Source organism: Diceros bicornis, chromosome 31 (assembly GCF_020826845.1).
Source record: "Diceros bicornis minor isolate mBicDic1 chromosome 31, mDicBic1.mat.cur, whole genome shotgun sequence".
NCBI classification, from domain to species: Eukaryota; Metazoa; Chordata; class Mammalia; order Perissodactyla; family Rhinocerotidae; genus Diceros; species Diceros bicornis.
In genome coordinates this window covers 11,953,460-11,972,247 of record NC_080770.1, presented here as the reverse complement: position 1 = coordinate 11,972,247, position 18,788 = coordinate 11,953,460, and the positions used below count along the sequence as shown (strand labels likewise).

Here is an 18,788-nt window from a genome sequence, read left to right as displayed (position 1 = left end):
GAGAGAGGGGCCTTAAAGGCTGCAATGGATGAAGAGCCCAGAGATGGCTGCCTCAGGGCCTTTGCACTTGTAGTTCCCTTTATGAGGAAGGTTCTTCCTCAGACACGCACCCAGCTCACTCCCTCCTTTTACCCAGATCTCTCTGCTCATGTCACCTTCTCAGAGAGGCTCTTCTGTTCACTCTTACTTTGCTTTATTCTTCTTCATAACACTCATCTCCTGGGACATTAAATTACTTATTAATTTGTTGATTTGTTCATCATCTGTCCCCTCTACCATTCCCTGAGGGCCAGGGCTTCATCTTTTGTTCATCTCAGGACCCAGAGCAGTGCCCGGCACACAGTAGGTGCTCCATAAATGGCTGTAGAGGGAAAGGTTGAGAAGGGAAGCCAGTGGAAGAAACAAAGTGGGAGGACAGCCCCAGAGGGGCTGGAGAGACGTCACTGTCCAGCTGGAGGGGATGAGGGTGCTAGCAAGCTGCCCAGAGGAGTGAAGGGAACCCAGTTTGCCCAATGCTGGGCGAGGCACAGCAGTACAGCCATGAACAAGCCATTGTCCCCAGCTTCAAGGGATGCTGGGCAGACAAGGAACCAAGTGATAACATATTGTGACAAATGCCACAACGAAACAGGCTATGGAGCCCCAGGGAGGGGCGTGGGGGGGGTGGTTCCTGGAAGGACAGTATCTAGGCTGGGGCAGCAGAGAGGGGTAGGGGCAGCAGATGAGAGTGGAGGAGGGGAGAGGGTGTTTCAGGCAGAGAGAACAGCACTGCACAGGCCTGGAAGGAGACAGAGCCGTGACTGGAACCAGTTCTGAGATGGGCTGGGCAGAGGGTGACGAAGTCCAGCCTGGTTTGAACTGGGAATGTTGGCAACAGAATAGTGACAAGAAAACCCTCCCCAACTGTGTTCTACCGCTGTGCGGGGGGCTGATGGGAATATTCTGCCAGTCAGGCATCTATAGAGCACAAACGATGTGCCGGGCTCACTGCAGGCACTGGGGACATGGATGGAAAAGACAGAGTCACTCCACTCTTGGGGTGAATAATCTGTGTCAAGTGTGACAACTGTTCTGGAAAGGGAAACTCAGGGCACGCGGCAGTACAGAAACGTCTGCAGAAAACTGTCCCTGGAGCCTCTGAGAGCCTTTTCCCTCTCTGAAGTCATCACAGAGGAAGAGGGGGCCCTGGAGGGGGCTGGCAGTGATGTCTCACCCGCTGCCCTTTCTGGAGCGATTATGGCAGCAGCCTGGGAAGGAGGAGCCGGCAGCTCCTGCTCCTCAGACGGGGCTCTGAAAGGGGTAGGGGTGCCACCAAAGCGGCAGATGGGAGGATGCCCGGGAGGCTGGTGGAGCCCACGGTGGGCAGGGGCCGAGCACCCCCCAGAGCGCCCCAATGAGCCTCCTAGGACAGGCGGTGACCGGGAGACAGGTGGCAGGAAGGCTCTGAAACGCCACGGAGCCGGGCCTGATCTGAGCAGGAACTGGCGGCGGCTGCGGATCACACGTGCGAGCTGCGAGCCTGGCGGGGCCGCCCCCCTGCGCGCCCCCCGAGGCCGTGGCTGCGGGCCAGGCCGCCCGCTGACACCGTGTTCCCTCGCTCGGAGCATCACGCACACACGCGCTCGGCCCGCGGCAGCCTGGCCTCGGCCGGGAGGAGACACGAGGGGAGGGCGGCATCAATCGGGAAAGAGCAAAGGGGCAGACACCCCACCCCCTTCCGCGCGCGCACCCAGGCGGAAACCGAAACATAACCTAGAGAGACCCCGGCGGTTCCAAGGTCCACGGCGTGCGCAGAGCCTGGACACAGGGAAAGCCCCCAGCCCCAGCCGGCACGGAGGAGGCCAGGCACTGCCCAGGCAGAGCCACAGGCACGTTCGCGAGCGAAAGCCAGCCGGTCCGGAGACCAGGTGGCACGTCCCTGGCTCCCGTCGCCAGGGGTCCGCGCTCCAGGACAGTCTCAGAGGGGCTCACCCAGCGCCTGATCTCTGTCCCCTCCAGGTCCTAACCAGGACAGCCTCAGCCAGGGGCGCAGAACGGACACCCGCCCAGAGCACAAGCTGCTGTCTCTTTGTCCGGACCCTCTGCGCTGCACCGCGCGCGGACAGCGCCCCAGAGAGGAGCCCCGACCCACGCCTGCCGGCGGCTCCGGAGCGCCCCTCCGGGAGTCCTCGCTCCACGCCGGTAGCGCTCCCGCGGCAGGGCAGGGGAGGGGCGCGGGGCGCTTACCTCTCGGCCGCGAAGTGCCCGGGCGGCTTTCTCCCGGTGTAGCCTCGGGCCAGGGCCCCCGGCAGCAGGAGCGCGACGCAGGCAGCCCGGAGGAGCAGTCCGGCCCACATGACCGGCGGCGGCGGGTCCCCCCGGCTCAGCTGGGCTCCGGCGCCGCGCGCGGGGGAGGGGGCTGCGGCCCCTCGCCCCTCCTCCTGGCGCCGCGGGGAGCGAACCAGCGAGCCCCGAGCTGGCACGCGGAGCCGAGCAGGGGGGCTGGGGACGCGGAGAGGAGGGGCCGGGGGCCGCGACGGGACGCGGCGGACGGCTGGGGGGTGGTCTCTGGCACCTCAAAGCCAACGCACAAAAGGCAGCGCCGCCCGCGCGCCGATGGCCTCTTGGGGAGGCGCGGAGCCCGGGGCGGGGGCAAAGATCAGGGACCCCTAGGGGCGGGGTTTCGCCCTCGGCCCACACCCCCTGCCGGGGTTTGGGAGTCGGCTTCCTGCGAAGGGCTGTGGGCGTCAGACTGAGGCCCGGGGAGGAAAGAGACTTGGGGAAGAAGGCTGGCGCTGGAGGCTGCGCGCCCCGGGCATTGCTGGTCTCAGTGGAGCCCGAGATGCCTGTGTTGTCACGAGAAGGTGGGACGCTGGGCCGTTTCTCTACTGGGCATTTCTAGGCCGGCCCCCAGCCTGCCAGCAGATCTGCACCCTAACCCTGGGTGCGCGGGTCACGTGCTCCCTGGTCAGGGGGTACTAGCTGGTCTTGAACCCACGAGCTTCTCTGGGCCCCTTTCTGCAGCTGCCCCAGGCCACAGTCTGAGACTGGTAGGCAGGAGAGTCGTAAGCAGGTGGTGGATGGAAATCAGGATCATCCAGCTGGGAGGAAGCTGAATGGATGACCAAATTCTACACTCCAGGGATAAGGAACTCACTACCCACTCCAGCTTTGAATAACTACATTTGTTAGGAAGTATATTTACCTCCCAGCTAAATAACCCGTTCTCTTGGTTCTGCCTCCACAGCTGCCCTCCCACTGGCTACCCAGCCTGTCACTGAGGTCCTTAACACTGGTGGCCACAAATGAACATGGTGTGCCAAGAGTGGCCTGGGCCACTCTTGCCTCCTTCCTTCCAGACATCATACTTTTATTAACACAGCCGAATATTACTTGGCTTTTGGGGCAACCCCATGATGCTGTTAGTTCATAACACAGAGTTTACAGGAAAGGAAAACTTCAAGTGTATTTTGTTAATCATGTTTTTATGTTATTAAAACACAAGCTGCTAAGCTCATCTCCTTATCTGAACCTGTGTGGCTGAGTTTTTGCAGATGTTCAAAAATTCATCTCACGTTGTTAGTTTTGATCCATCTTCTAAGCTAAGCAACAAATTCTCAGCAAGTAGGTTACCAAAATATTCTGTATCATAGGATGAATGGCCATTCTGAGTCCTAAGGACCCTCAGACTCCTAGGACATCTTTCCTTTTTGCCGCAAACATCCAAAGGTGCACTTTCTTTCTCCCCCTCACCGTTACTTACAAAGCGCTTCAATGTCCACGTAGTGGGAAATCTAGTCCTAAATTATTCAAAAATAGGGATAAACATAAAGCCCTTCCTTCACATGAGCCTACAAAATCTGTAGCACCGCTGCCCTTATGGTTCCTCCCAGGACCACCACTCCATGTCAAGTAGGTGCTCCTTCTTCCCGGCCCTGGACGCCGCCCACAAATTCTCAACACATTTACACAGAGGTTTCCTTTTACACACCTGCCACACCTCGTGCCACCTTCTCCCACACTCCAGCACACCTCGGACTCTACTGCTTTATGGAGCCCCAACCCTCCATCTCGCCCCTGTAACTCTGGCAGGGTTTGCGCCATGTTGGTCAGTGAGCAGCAGGAATGGCTGAGGCGCAACTTTGTGCTGAAAGAAAAGCCTCATCCACCCTCAGGAGGAGGGTAGTATTTAACATGCAGTACATTCCTACTGAATTTCTAAAGAAACAAGTTTCTCGGAGGCCCCTGGCATTTCTTTCCTTTCCTCACATTCTTTGACCTTAGGGCATTCACCTTGCCCCTCATAGCAAGTTTGCTTCTTTAGTTTGGCTTTTGCTATTTGCTCTCTCTTATCTTATGGTTTGTTTGACCCCAAGGCTTCTCCAAGTTTGGACCCCTAACCTAATGTTGCTCCTCTTCAACAACTGGTTTGGGCACATCCCTTGTACAGTGTCTCAGTGTTTCCTCCCCACTTCTGTGGCTTGTGGCTCCTCAGTAACAAAAGGGACCCTCCACGGAGGGCGGAGGATCCGAGTTGTTGTTGGCTGCGGAAAGAAGGCCGTTGGCTTGTGACCCTTCCAAACGGTCATGGGATGAGTCAGTGTTTCTATTATTCTCCCAAAGGTCCCTTCGTGCAGAGGCCTGGAGTGAGGCGAGCTCGTCAGCGCCTACATGGCAAGGAGCCACTCCAGCTGGCTGTAGCAGAGCTCCAAGGCAACCTTTCACCCCTGGAGAGGGGATTAATGGTTTTTAAGAGGGGGTGTGGGAGTGTGGCAGCACAATGTCAGTGTCCAAAGGCTTGCTAGAACTCAATCCTGAACATACCCAAGACTGTAGGAAAACAAAACCTGCCGGGACGCCCCAACTTCCAAAGTCGAGACTGAAGCCTCTGAAGTAATAACCTTCTACTCCACGTAGCAGGTCTCCGTGGCTGCAGGTCAGACCACTAAAAAGCACCAGAATAATCATCCCACCCCATTCTCTTTCTGACCTTTGCACCTTAGAGTCAATCCTCTCATCTAGGATTAAATTTTTTAAATAATCACCATCTGGAGACCGTTGCTTGCCGGCCTCATTAAAGCTGGTCTCTGGCATGGGGGCAGGCCTTTTCAATTCAAACCATGACTTGAAGAATTCAAATCACAGTGTTGAGTTTCAAGTTCAAACTGTGGTTTTTGAGAGACGCTGATTATTTTTTCCCTTAAGACCCTTATCCCCTACCCTCAGAAATCCCAGGAGAGTCAGGGAAAGAGAACAGTCATGAAACACCAAGAACACCTCCACGGAAGGAGACCTACTCCAGAAGACCCCCAAAGCAGAGATGCTTCCTTGCCCTTTTCCTTTTAAGCTAGAATCTCTCAAAACCACAGTTTGAACTTGAAACCACAATTTTCCTGACACTGTATCAAAGGCTGGTCTTAAAGGAGCCAGCCAATATGCCTAGGATCAACCCTGTTCCACAGTTAGGACAGAGCAGGCTTTATTCCCACTGGACCACTGGTGGGACTGTGGGCTGACACGGACCCACTGAGCTGAAAGAAGACAGGCTCTGTTTGCTGGACAGAGGGTGAACCCCAATGTGCCCTCCTCCTCTATTTTCACACCAAAGGTTTACTTGATTAAACCAGAGGAAATGAAATCAGAACCCAAAGGGCCTGTGGCAACAGGAAGCCGGGAGGTGTATGAGGAGCTACTTGCCATGGCCAAGGAGCAGCGCCTGGGGGATGAGCTGGCTGGAAGTTGCACACATCTGGCTGTAAAATGATGTCAGGAAAGGCAGCCCAAGCAGCCCCCAGGCCCGGCAGGTTACTAACAGAGGCAACTGGGAACCAAATGGTGACTACAGTCAAGGGCAACCAAAGACCACTGAATTTCGAAAACCTAACACCCATCATCCTTGGGATCCCACCAAAAGTGATCACATGGCAAAGGAGAGGTACAGACGTCATTTCACTGCTTGAAGAGCTGTTCCAGCAGCAAGGACAAGGGACTGCAGTAGCTACCATAAAGGAGGGAAATAAGCTTGCAGGAAATTGGGCACAGCGTGACCAGGATGCTGGAGAGCTGGGCAGTGGGAAGAAAGCAGAAACAAATGGATCTTTCTTCTTAGATTCTACTTTATTTGGTAAAACTCAGAAACTAACCACCAAATCACATCCCCCCACCTCCTTCTCTCTGAAGAAAGCAACTTCCCAGAGACAAAAAGGCTGTGGCTGGGGGATCATCCACCATCTCCAGGTTTCATACTCGGGCAGCCCACGGCCTGGCAGTCAGGCCTCCAGACCCAAAGCTCTCAGAGGCAACAGAAGAAAGCAAAAGGAAGCTCTCACTTCAAAGACAATGAACCCCTCCCGCCCCTCTTCCCCCTACACACCACCTCCCCACATGCCCAACCTAAATAAAAAGATAGTAGAGGACAATGCATGAGTGTGGGAGACACACACACAGAGCTTCCTTTCAGCCGAAGAGCTGCACAACTCCTCCCTGGAGGAGGACAATCGGCTACACCAATCAAGGCTTGGTGGCCCAAGGTGATGGCTGGAATCATGTGAGACTGGTAAAAATCCAGGGAGAAAATATTTCACCTTCAGCCCATTCCCAGGTCTCCAGTGAACTGGTTTTAGTTCTAAGAAGTCCCCATTTCCACAAGGGTGGGCTGTGGCTTCTGGGGCAGCTGGCTTAGGGAAAGGTTTCCCATGGCTGAGAAGACAGTGGTGGGGCAGGGGTAGGAGGGCAGGAGGGCAAAGCCTTCAGGAGGGTCTGGGAAAGGGGATCCCTGCCCTCGGCTAATGGATCCGAGTTAGCTCCTCCACAACCTTGATCAGGTCGTCTGCGGTGGCCTCTCGCTTCATTCCGCTGCCATCATCATACTGTTAACGAGGAAAGAAGGGGGGCTGTGAGGGCCAAGAGGGCGCTCTGGGGAAGGGGATGCCCATAGCAGAGGTGGCACTTGGCTCCACCACTGCCATGGCAGGGAGGAGGCACTCATCAGAAGCCCACACCTCTCCTTTGAGGTACAGGCCAGAAGGTCTACTGACGGCAAAGCTGGCTCAGAGGCCACACCCTGACACACTTTTCTCCCTCTTCCAGGATGTTCCCCAGAGGTGCCACCACTAGTGAGCAATACCCCAAACTCCAGCACTGTGGAAATTTCTCTTCCCTGCGGGAACCTGACTCTGCATCCCTCCGGTGGGTCTGCCAGAGACCACAGACATGCCCAAGTGTACCCTTGTTGCTCAAATACAGGGGTCACGTGGGTAAAGTTGCCACTACAATGCCTAGCACCTGGTGAGTACGCACGAGCCTCAGCTGCATCTCCTTGCCCTTGGACTCCACCTTCCCTTGCAGGTAGGAGAAAACCTGAACAGGGCCGCTGGCCTCTGGGAATTGAGGAGAGGAAGCCCCTAGAGCTCTGACGGACTGCTGGCACACCTGGCCCTGCAGCGGACTCGTGGAATTGGCCCAGGGCTGAACACACCGCAGGCTCACCTGTAGGTTTGCCACAACCTCCTGCATCTTGGGCCGGCTGATATCCAGGAAACTCTCAATCAAGTCTCCATCGATGAAGCCTGTGGCCGGTTCTGTCTTCCGCTCCGTGTGAAAGGATCTCCAGGTGGAAAGGTGAGTTAAGGAATGTGCAATTATTTGGAAATACCCTTACTCTTAGTCATGCACACCTCTGCACAAGACCACAACCTAAAGCAATCACCAGGATGAGAATAGAAAACAACAGTTTCAACTAAAAATCACATTGCTTTTTGGACAGTTTTGGAATTGAAAGACATGTACAAGTATTACTTAATCCAATGGTTCTCAACTGGGGTGTTCTTCAAAATAATGTTTTTAAAAACAGAGATCAGGCTCTCTCAGCGTAGAGCCTGGACGTGTAGGAATGTGCTTGCTTGGGAAGAACTGGTCTTCTAACTCTAGTCTTGACCTTCCCAAATGAATAAACTGAGGCTCAGTGAGATGAGGCATGCCCCAAGTCCTGCTGGTTAGCAAAAACCAACACATCAGCCCATCTCCTCCCTCTCTGGCTAGAGCTGGGCCACGCTGCCTTGTACCAGGGCGTGACCAACCTCACATTCTCAGCAGGAGCCCCTCTCGCCTCGTGCCTGGGAGGGCTCTTTATATCCCCCGAATAAACTAACTTCCAGTAGCACTTGGATCCCGGGTGTCCCTCGGGGCAGATCTTTGGGCTTTTGGAGCTTTCTGCTTCTTCACTTTTCCCCTCTTCTGCTAGGCCCTAGCGAGGCTCCTCAGACACTGCTGCCCCGACCAGACCTCTGAAAGGACGTTCCTGTGTTGTGATCTAAACTGGTTGACATGCAACACCAACAAGGCCAGAGGCAGACCATTTCAGGAACATACATGTACATTTTCAAGATGAACCCGCTGAAGCTGGGAGATAAGCACATGGGGATTCATTACACTGTACTCTCTACTACTGTGTGTCTGAAATTGTCCATAAAAACACTAAAAAAAAAAAGCCTGTTCCCCACAGGAACCTAGTCAAGATATTTCCTACACAGACAGCAGATTCCAGAAGCAGCTTAGGGAAAAGCAGCTCTCTGCCTGTGCCAGGACATGCCTCCCAGCAAGGGGATGCCCCTGGGAAGGATATAAGGAGTGCTCAATCTTGCCGACACTTTTGATGACTTTATTGAGTCGATTCTGCATGTCCAAGAGGAGGTTGTACCAGCTCTCTGACAGTGAGGTCACCAGCCCTGAAGAAGCAAAGGGAGCAGTGAGCCACGGAGAGCTCCGGAGCCCACAGCGAACATTTTCTACCCAGGGCAGCTCCGGAAAGCAGCACGTGGAGGGACAAGCTGGCCGCAGCCTCCTCTAGTAAACTCCTAGACTGTGTCCAATTGCTCTCCCTCATCCCCCAGAATGCTGATCCCAGGAAGGAGGCTTGTGTGGGAATGGCCCCGCAGGAGTCAACCTTACCAATCATGCCATTGACTGTGCCGAAGAGGACCGAGCCCTGTGTGGGGGTGGAAGTCTCGCCCAGATTCTGCATAACCAGGGAGCCGTGGCAAAAGACATTGACAAATTCGCCCAGGTGGAAGAGACCAACCTCCTGAAGGTGTTGCCGCTCCTCATCAGTGGTGGCAGCACTGAAAGGCAGCATGAGAAACTCACCACCGAAACCTCCTGTCCCCAACATGAGACCCCAGCAAGGACCACATGCAGTGGACACCACGTGCCAAGCCTCCCTGGTGAGCCCACACACTCCGCAGCGGAGCAGCTGGTCTGAAGAGGGTGATTTTTGTGGCCTTTGATCCTCTTATGAAAAAATTTCTACCTCTGTGAAGGAGCCCCAGAACCTGAGAGAGGACCCAACGTCCCCATTCACCACAGACCTGGGGGCTCCAGCCCCACCCCACCGTTCCCACAGCTCGTCACTCACCTGTCCTTCTGACACACAAACAAGTTGAAGGCATTTTCGGCCCCCAGGAAATTGTCGTCGTCCAAGATTTCCACAGCACTCATCCAGTTGGGGTTAAAGTCTCGTGCAATCTTAAAACAGACAGGGTGCAACAAGAAAATACTGTCAGCAGTTTGCATGGCAGCCAGTTCTAGGACTTGTCTTCCTTTAGCCAGAAGCCAAGAGCCTGCCCTGCAGAAGATAAAGCCCCATGTGTAACAACTGCCACTCTAGGGATTCTCCTCCAACCTCCAACCAGTGCAGCCCTTTTGGTGCAATTGCCCAGAAATGGAGCCTACTCAGAGCTGAAGTTGGGGGTCTCTAGAAATACTTCGTGGATGCAGAACGTACGCTCCAGGGAAAACATCTCTGCCCCCACTGGGCTTGATTACCCCTCACCGGCACAGAAACACGTGCAAGGGTCCGGCTAAAGTGAGAAGTCTACCCCGCCCCCCAACTACCTCTTCGAAGTTTCCCTCCATGGGCTTGTAGGCGAGCAGCAGCACAGAGCGCATCAGGTCGCCCACCAGGATGAAGTCGCCCTTGGTCTTCAGGTAGAGGGCCATGATGTTGTTGTAGTGATTGCACTCCGTGCGCAGCTCCTTCTCTGTCGTCCACTCGTAAAGCCGCACCTGGGAGGGGCGGTGCCCATCTCTCAACTCAAGGGGCCCGGATCCTCCAAGAATAACTGTCCCCATTCCCCTCGTCCTCCATCTACAGCACCATTTACCAAAGTGCAATGTGGGATGTGAAATGGCTTGATGTGGTACTTGGATGGACATTTTGTATTTCATATCATATATTGATGAAATACGAAAATAGAGCGAGCACATGAAACTAATAACACAAAGTTTTCCTTTACATAAAAAATGAGTCAGTAAAAAGAAAAATATTAAGTAAATAGTAATGCAAGTAATACCATGGATATGACGAAAGATGGTCCTCTTGTGACGGAAGTTTGGTAACTGACCTACAGAAATATCTCTGGAAAGAGAAGATCTATCTCCAGTTTCCTGATCAGAAAGGAACAAGATCACCTCCCAATGAACTGCCTTTGCTGAAACCTTCTCAAAACTCGTACATTCTCGGAAGCTTCTGATGTGAACCCAATGAGCAGAGACAATGGAATGGGGAAGTCCAACAGAAACACTGTCAAATAACAAAGGACTTGAAAGCACTAGAGGCTGTGGCCACCTCTCCACCCAAAAGGAAAAAAAGACCCTTTTCTTCTCCACTGCAGTGTTTCTTCAGTTATACCCACATCGTCAAAAGAAGGAAGATGCTTTCTAATCAGCAGAAAGATGAACAGATATTTGGCACAGCCCACTCCCGAGGAAGACAGACAACTCCCGGGAGAAGCCTGCCCTGGCAGACCCTTCAGCATCCAGGTGGCGACACCTCTGGCCTCTGCGTACACAGAAACTCCTGGACAGAATCTATTAGGCCATGATTTCTTGAGGTGTGTCCAAAGAACCGTAGCCCCAAAGGTGTGAACTCCAAGAGTCATCTGTAATAATTACAATGGCGACCACACCTCCATCGGCAGGGTCAAGGGTGTCCAGAACACCCCATCTTTGGGTAAAGCCAGCCTTGCTGGGCCTCCACACCTCCAACAGTGGAGCAAAGGCGGGGCCAAGAGCTCCTGGCAACACACCCCTGGCCCCTCCACATTCTCAGCCTCCTCACTTCTCCTTGACTGCAAAACTCCTCAAAAGGGTTTTCTAATACGAGCTGTCCTTGCCTAGGCCTGGCTGAACTCTCTTCAATCAGGTTTCCATCCCCACCACTCAACCAAAAGCGCTCTGGTCAAGGTCACCACTGCCTTCCACATTGCTAAACCAATGGCCAGTCCTTTCCTTGTGTTACCTGACCTACTGGCAGCACTTGCAGTTTACCAATTCCCTCCTGCTTGAATACATTTTTCTTGTCTTCCAGAACACTTTTCTCTCTTAGTTCCTCTCCTACCTCACTCGTCACCTCTTCTCTAATTGCCTGGATCTTTCTTATCGCCCTAACTTTTAAAGGCTGGAGGGACCTAGGGTTCAGTCTTCAGATCTCTTCTCTATCCACTCTCAGCAGACAGGTGATCTTAGGTGACCTCATCCTGACTTTTCGCTTTAAATGCCACCTAGTAACTGCCACACTGTTATCTCCAGGCTACATCTTGCCTGAATTCCATACCTCTCATCCAGCTACCTACCTGACATCTTCACTAAGATGGCAACTGAAACTTAGTATGTCCAAAACCAAACCTCTGGTGTCCCCACTGTGACACAGTAAGAAATATATATTGATCTCTGCCCCAGTTCCTGACAAGAGCTTCTCAATCCCTTATAATTTCCTGGGTGATAGGAGTCTTTGGTTCTAATGAGGTGACTCTTGGTGGTTCTTGGATACAGGATGGGGGCTGGTCACCAGAAAGACCAAGCCATGATTAGAAACTTGGAACTTTCCTCTGGGGAGGAAAAAGGGACTGGAGATTGAGTTAATAATCAATCATGCCTGTGTGATGAAGCCTCCGTAAAAATCCCTACACTACAGGGTTCAGAGAGCTCTCAGGTTGGCGAATACGCCCATTTACTGTGAGGGTGGCGCACCCCAACTCCACGAGGACAGGAGCTCCTGCACTCAGGACCCTTCGGGACCTCACTCTATGTACTTGTTTATCTGGCTGTCCACTTATATCCTTTATAATAAACCACTAAATGTAAGTAAATGTTTCCTTGAGTTTTGTGAGCCATTCCAGCAAATTATCCAACCTGAGAGGGGGTTCCCACAACTCCCTATGACTTTGTAGCCAAGATGGACAGAAGTCTGGGGACCCACTACATGGGACTGGCATCTGAAGTGAGGGCAGTCTTGCGGGACTGAGCCCTTAAACCTGTGAAGTCTAATACTAACTCTGGGTAGCTAGTGTCAGAACTGAATTAAATTACAGGACACTCAGTTTAGTGGTGGACAGTTGGAAAACTGGTTGGTGTGGGGCTAAAAAAGAAACAGTTTCCCTTTACCCTCCAAACCTGCTCCACTCACAATCTTCCCCATCAGGAAATGGCAACGCCATCCTGCCTGTTGCTCAGGCGAAAACCCTGGGCCCTTTATTCCCCTCGCACCTCATCTTCAATCCATCACTAAAGTCCCTCAATCCTAGTATTCACAGAATCGGACTCCTCTTCACCTCCACCATCAGCGCCCTACTCCCAGCAACCAGCAGCTGCTGCCCACATTATCACAAGAGCCTCCTAACTGATCTCACCACTTCTACCCTTGGTCCCATAGCCTTTCCCAAGATGTGAAATGATCTTTTCAAAATATAAGTCCAATCGCATCACTCATTTGCTCAAACCCTCCAGAGTAAAACCACAGTCCTTAACCAGCCTACCAGGCTCCACCTGTTCCAGCCCATGGCTGCCTCTCTGAATTATCTCCCACCCCCATCGGCGCACTCTCATGCAGACACCGGGCCAGCTCTCCCCTCTGACTCCTTGCACTTGTCTTCTCCCAGACACGGGCATGGCTTGCTCCCTCCCTTCCTTCAGGAACCTGCCAAATGTCACTGTATCAGCAAGACCCTCCTGACCATGTGAAGAAATAGCAATAGCAACCCCCCATCACCCGTGGTGTGAGCATTACAGCACTCCTCCAGTTCCCTGCCCCATTTTTATTTCTCACAGTGTATTTCTCATCATCTTGGGTATATGTATGTACTCTATTTGTTCAAAAGCCTCAGAAGGGCAGCTCTTTGTCCATCTTGTCTATTGCTATATCCCGACTACCAAAATGGTGCCTGACACACTGCAAGTGTCCACTTAATATTTTTTGAATGAACAAATGAATGAAGGAATGACTAGAAACCCTCAATTTAAAGTATTTAAGTCATGCTTCTTTACTCTTGATCTTCGCAGGACCTTAAAATGCTACGGTGTACAGTGAAGCTCCAAGAGGGGAATCCAGGATATAGCATTTCCCAAGTTTATTTGGCCATGAAATTTATTTTTAAAAAATTCTTTGCAAGGGAGGAGATGGGGTCATGGCAGAAGAAAAGTAGACTACGTCCCAGGACTAGTATTTCAGGGATGTACTAGGACAACACAGTTTGGTTCATTTTGTTTCCTACGGATGAAATATTCTCACGCTATGACACACTGAGTGCTGGGGCCACAGCTCTTACCCCTTTCTCAGTCCCCATAGCACTTAGGCTCTGATATGCATGGGGGTTCACGAAAACAAGTCTGATGTCCGGTCCAACCTGAGCTCTCCGGATTCCCAGCTCTATCCTCCATTCCCACTACTTTGTTCTCCTTAATATCTGACACACACGCAGCCCCAGGACACATAAGGGAGACATGCTCTGTGGATAATGGTGTGCAACCTAAGGTATCAGACCAAGTGGTGTGGGCCTCACCGTGCTATTGATGCTGGCTAACAGCTTCCCATTAAATTCCACCATAGAGTACACAGCTCCTTTCACTTCCTTTTCAGCCACAGTCTGTAGTTTTCCTGGGGGAAAAAAAGATATTCTTGAGTCTCCTTTCTGAGCCCATACTTTAACTGATCAAAAGAATCCTCTGATTTCCCCTCTGGTTCTCATTCCTGCCCCCAAAAAACCACTCATCTGAAAGCAGGAGATACAGAGCCAGTGTATTCTGGGGTTAACCACCACCAGAAGTATGAGCCCTAAAGTAATGTGCAGTGATTCCAGACGGTGCCCAAGACCTGCCTTCACCCTGAAACTCCAGCTCTCTCAAGATGGGGGTCAAATTCCATCTCAGCCAGCTGATATGAGATTTCTGCACTGATAGCTGGTCTTTAGAACCATCTTGGGTAGGGCAGATGAGAAAAGATACAGAAATGAACACAAAGTGCTGAAGCTGGAAAGAGGACCTAAACAGCTGAGCAACCAAGTGGAAAACAAACCTAGGATTCCTAACTCTGATCCTGGCCACTAGGTTCTCTTAGCTATCGTTCACCTCTCCCCTTTTCGTCTTCCTTTCAAAGAGCAGAAAAAGAAGAAACAAGCTAGATTTTACTTGTGCCTCTGCTCACCCACTCCGAAACGCATTCAGACCATCAACAGCTTGAGAGGAAGGAAGAGAACATCTCAGGTCACAGCAATTAACCCAACTTCTCCTACTGCTCAACCGAGGCTCTGAAACCTAAAACAGTCTGCTAACTTTCCTAGGATTTCAAGGCTCGCAGAAGCTGGAGACTGTGCCCACTTACCATCTGAATACTGAAAGACCACAATCCGACCCTGCTTGGGCTCCGCCTCTTCGGGATACACCATGGCTGTGCCCACAATGAAGTACGTGTTGGGGTCTTTGCCTAACTTGCAGGAGACCAGGCTGAGGGCATACTCGTTCTGCAGAAACTGGTGGGCATGAAGCACTAGAAGGAGAGTAGTAGAGAGGTGACTGGCTGATGACCCCCAGGCACAGGTCATCCTGTACTTCTGTGAGGCCCACAGCTCAGCTCGAAGCCAAGTCCAGATGCTGACAGGGCACTCGCCTCCTGCTGCTCCTGTCTCCTCAGACTGTCCGTCCCTCACCAGCCTATACTGACATGAAGCTCAGTACTCACAGCCAACTCAGAGGTCCCACCCCCCTCCTTTCTTCTCCTAGGATGGGCTGCCACACTGTCTATCAAAGTCTGGAACATATCAGAGCCCAGAAGAGCCTAAATTAGGGAGGACATAGCAGAAAGTGACTGGAAGAGCTCATCTGCACCTTCGAAGGTGTGCTGGTCAATGATCAGGAGGTTGTGCACCTCCACCTCTTCTCCAAAGGAGGTCTCGTGAGTGGCTGTGCTGCTGGAGAACAGCTTGCTGGAGCTGACGCTGCTAGACAGGGCCTGAGAACAGAGAGAACACACGTCACTCCTCTCAAAAGCAGAACAGGTGCTGGGACATCAGTGTGAGGGGATCAGTCAGGATCAGAAAACAGGCTGAGTCTGAACGAGGAAAACTGAAGGTTGGCAGCTCGAGCAGAGCCTGAAGAACAGAGGGCTTCAGAGGGGACACAGGGACTGAGGATAAGGATCAAAATTCCGTATGGAATTGACAGAGCAGGCCAAAACACTGCAAGAATCTAAAGGTCATTAAAGATCATTAGAACACTGATGCCAAGTCAATCAAGCAAAGGAGGAACTCAGACCTAATAAGTGACCGACCCCACCTCTCTCAACAGGAGGAACTGGAGAGCATTTCAAATAAAAAGCAAAATGTGACGACCTTCGACTCCGGATTAAGGGAAGAAGTCCTATCACAGATGTTTGGGAGCAAAAAAGGCAGAGAACACATGGAATAAAATGATCAGCTGATATCTCCATTGATTCTATTAAGTGCAGCTCTAGACTGTCTTATTATCATTCTCATTTTGCAGATGAGAACACTGAAGTTTACACTTGCCCAAGGTCACGCAGCTAGCAACAAACCTTGAAGCCAGTTCTGCCAGACTCCGAATTCCATGCTCTTACCTATGATGGTACACTGTCCCCAATTACACAAACCTACAAAGTATCCAAACTGATGAGAGAAAAAAATCATTCATCCTACAAGGCTATTGAGCAGCAAAATCATTGACAGCCATGCCTATCTCAAATTCTTCTCAACCCTCTAATGGGGGCCAAACCCAGCTCATGTCTGTTTCTATAAAGTTTTATTGGATCCCAGCTATGGCCACCTGTTGTCTATCGCTGCTTTGATAAGGGCAGGGGTGAGTAGTTGTGAGACCGTACGGCCTGCAAAGTAGAAAATGTTTACTACCAGACCCTTCGAGTCCTACAGTCCATTCTCAGGCCATCTTGCTTTGTCTGTTGCCCTCACCTGTGTGCTGGCACTGGGCCTAAGAGCAGTTGTGCCCCCACTCGTGTCCTGGACTTCAATACGGCTGGAGAGGACCCCAAAGCACTGGGACACTTCCTGATAGCAGATCTTCCTGTAACGCAAGTAGAGAACAACGGTGCCTCTCAGAAACAGTCTGAAGCGCTCCACCATTCCCACATCACCACCCTCTGCAGCTTCCCTACCCCTGCCCTCCCTCACCTGGGAGACTCGTAGAGGGGAACTGTGCGAATGTGCAGCTTCTGGATCTCGTCAATGGTGCCAATGGTAAGGGTGCTGTTGTTGGCCAGTGCCAGGCTGCGAAGAAGAGTCTGGGTTTAGATTGAGTACACCCAAGGAAGGAAACGATTCTACGAGGCAACTCCATCAAGGGAAGAAATACAAGGCAGAATTACACTGGCTTACTCCACAGCAGCGGTTCTCAGCTTTGATGATATGCTAAAAATCACCTGGGGAAACAAATTCCAATGCCTGGTCCCACCCCGGAGATTTTCTTATTTAATTGGTCTAGGTGGGCCTAGGCTGAGATTTTTAACAGCTTTCCATTTAATGCTACCTATCGTGCAGTATTAGAATCTAGAATAGTGATTCTCAAACTATAGTTTGCATCAGAATCAGCTGGAGGGCTTGTTAAAACAGACTGCTGGGCCCCACCCCCGGGGTTTCTAATTCAGTGCCCATCCCCCAGGCCTGAGAATTTACATTTCTAATGAGTTCCCTGGTAGTGCTGTGGCTGCTGGTGGAGGACCACAATTTGAGAACCCCTGCTCCAGGGGAATACAGAAGGATCTCTAAATCAGGGGTTATGAAACTTGACTAATCACTTAAATTACCTGACAGGTTTTCTGAAAATACAGATTCTAGGGCCCAACCCCAGATCTACTGAATCAGGATCTGAGAAAGATTCAAAAAATAGGTACTTTTTAAAAAAGCTTCCCAGGTATTTCTACTGAGTAGCCAGACTTGAGAACCTCTGCTCTCCAGTTCCCGTCTAAGCTATTTACTGACTTCGACACCAGGAAAAAGCTGGAGAGGGGGCTGGGCCTGTGGCGTAGCGGTCAAGTGCGGGCGCCCCGCTGCTGGCGGCCCTGGTTCGGTTCCCAGGTGCACACTGACACACCACTTGTCAAGCCATGCTGTGGTGGTGTCCCATATAAAGTGGAGGAAGAATTAGCCGAGGGCCAGTCTTCCTCAGCAAAACGAGGAGGATTGGCATGGATGTTAGCTCAGGGCTGATCTTCCTCACAAAAAAAAAACTAGAGGGGAAGGGTGTGAGGAAAACATCAGGCTGCCCTCAATCAACGGCTCTTGCCAAAGGAAGAAAAAGAGGCTCACCTGTCAGGATAGCCATCTGAGTTGAGGGGACACATGTAGTTCACTTCTTTGAGGTTGACATTGGAGAAGACCAATTTGTGGTTGCTGCTGTAGATGACAGTGGGGCGGTCAGAGCAAGCAAAGACGTTGGTGGTAGAAAGAGAACGAAAAGTCCTCAATACCGTGGGCTGGGTGCCCAGAGTCACCTTCTTACGGTCGCTCAACAGGCCTACAGAAACAACGGCATCAGGAGAAAGAAGGAAAGAAAGGAAACAGGACAAAGAGCTGGGTTGTGAAGGTTCAAAAGCAGCCCCCTGAGGCTAAGAACTCTGCAACTCCAGTCCTCCTTATTTGTGGAAAAGCCCCTCACTCCAAGTGCTGTTCTCACCTGTCTCAATGTTGAGCCCAAAGTAGAAAAGTGCCCCATCTCCCAAGGCACAAAGGAGGTAGTGGCTACTCTCAAAGGTGGTCATCAGGATGGAACGAGGAATGATCTCTGTGGGAAAGGGGTACATTAAGTTCTTGTTCCACATTCTAACTCTGATCCCAAGCCAGGTCCTTGAAAGATCCATACCTCCACCCAGCATCTCTTTGTGCAGTAGTTCAAAAGAGGGCAGCTTCAAGATGCGGGCCGAGATGTCTGTCCAGAGGCCAATGGCACAGAGAGGGGACAGCCCGTTGCTATCTCCTAATGGGGTGATGTCCAAGCAGGCCACTTCGTGTTCCATCTCTGTGTGGCTGAACAAAGAGGCATATGGCAGAGGAAGGAATCCAAGGATCAAAGAAGTCCCGGAGAACAGGGGAGGAAAAAACCAGCAGACAGATGAACACACACCTGATCTGTCGCAGCTCCTGAGCGTGGATCTGCAGGTAGTAGAGGGCCCTCCCCACGGCTACCACCACCTGGCTGCTGTTGCAAGAGGCCACGCTGATGTTCTTGCCCTGAGGCTCCTTCCACTCACTGACTAGAGCTTTGGGTTCTTGAGAGACCAACCTCACAGACGCTGAAGTGATCTAGAGAAAGAAGAGAAACGTCTCCAAGCACCTGCAGGGATCTACACAGGAGTGGGAAAGCGGTAAATGCTGCCCTAGTTGGGCCCTAAGAACTAGCTACGTAAGTCCTCTTCCGCCATATATTTTTTTTCCCCGAAGTCCTGAGATCATGAATTACAACTGATGTCATTTTTAGTTGAAGCCCTGAAGAAGAATGGCTTGAAGCAGCTT

The 18,788-nt window shown here is 51.9% G+C and overlaps 2 protein-coding genes across 4 annotated transcripts in view; both read right to left on the bottom strand.

Annotated features, from left to right (window-relative positions):
- VWCE (von Willebrand factor C and EGF domains) overlaps nt 1-5,995 on the bottom strand; it is a 37,429-nt gene extending 31,434 nt beyond the window's left edge. For all 3 annotated transcript variants that reach the window (XM_058526727.1, XM_058526729.1, XM_058526728.1), the window contains exon 1: nt 2,227-5,995. In XM_058526727.1, coding sequence (XP_058382710.1) covers nt 2,227-2,336 — 110 coding nt within the window. In that variant the 5' untranslated portion in view covers nt 2,337-5,995. The remainder of the gene's footprint in view (nt 1-2,226) is intronic.
- Nucleotides 5,996-6,075: 80 nt separating this feature from the next.
- The window catches only part of DDB1 (damage specific DNA binding protein 1), a 26,625-nt gene continuing 13,912 nt past the window's right edge, over nt 6,076-18,788 (bottom strand). Inside the window, exons 13-27 of the mRNA XM_058526726.1 lie at nt 18,400-18,578; nt 18,139-18,302; nt 17,953-18,060; nt 17,586-17,793; nt 16,452-16,547; nt 16,233-16,344; nt 15,136-15,259; nt 14,633-14,797; nt 13,815-13,909; nt 9,871-10,041; nt 9,392-9,501; nt 8,929-9,098; nt 8,603-8,705; nt 7,468-7,591; nt 6,076-6,848 (exon numbers count right to left, since the gene is read on the bottom strand). Coding sequence (XP_058382709.1) covers nt 6,765-6,848; nt 7,468-7,591; nt 8,603-8,705; nt 8,929-9,098; nt 9,392-9,501; nt 9,871-10,041; nt 13,815-13,909; nt 14,633-14,797; nt 15,136-15,259; nt 16,233-16,344; nt 16,452-16,547; nt 17,586-17,793; nt 17,953-18,060; nt 18,139-18,302; nt 18,400-18,578 — 2,013 coding nt within the window. The 3' untranslated portion in view covers nt 6,076-6,764. The remainder of the gene's footprint in view (nt 6,849-7,467; nt 7,592-8,602; nt 8,706-8,928; nt 9,099-9,391; nt 9,502-9,870; nt 10,042-13,814; nt 13,910-14,632; nt 14,798-15,135; nt 15,260-16,232; nt 16,345-16,451; nt 16,548-17,585; nt 17,794-17,952; nt 18,061-18,138; nt 18,303-18,399; nt 18,579-18,788) is intronic.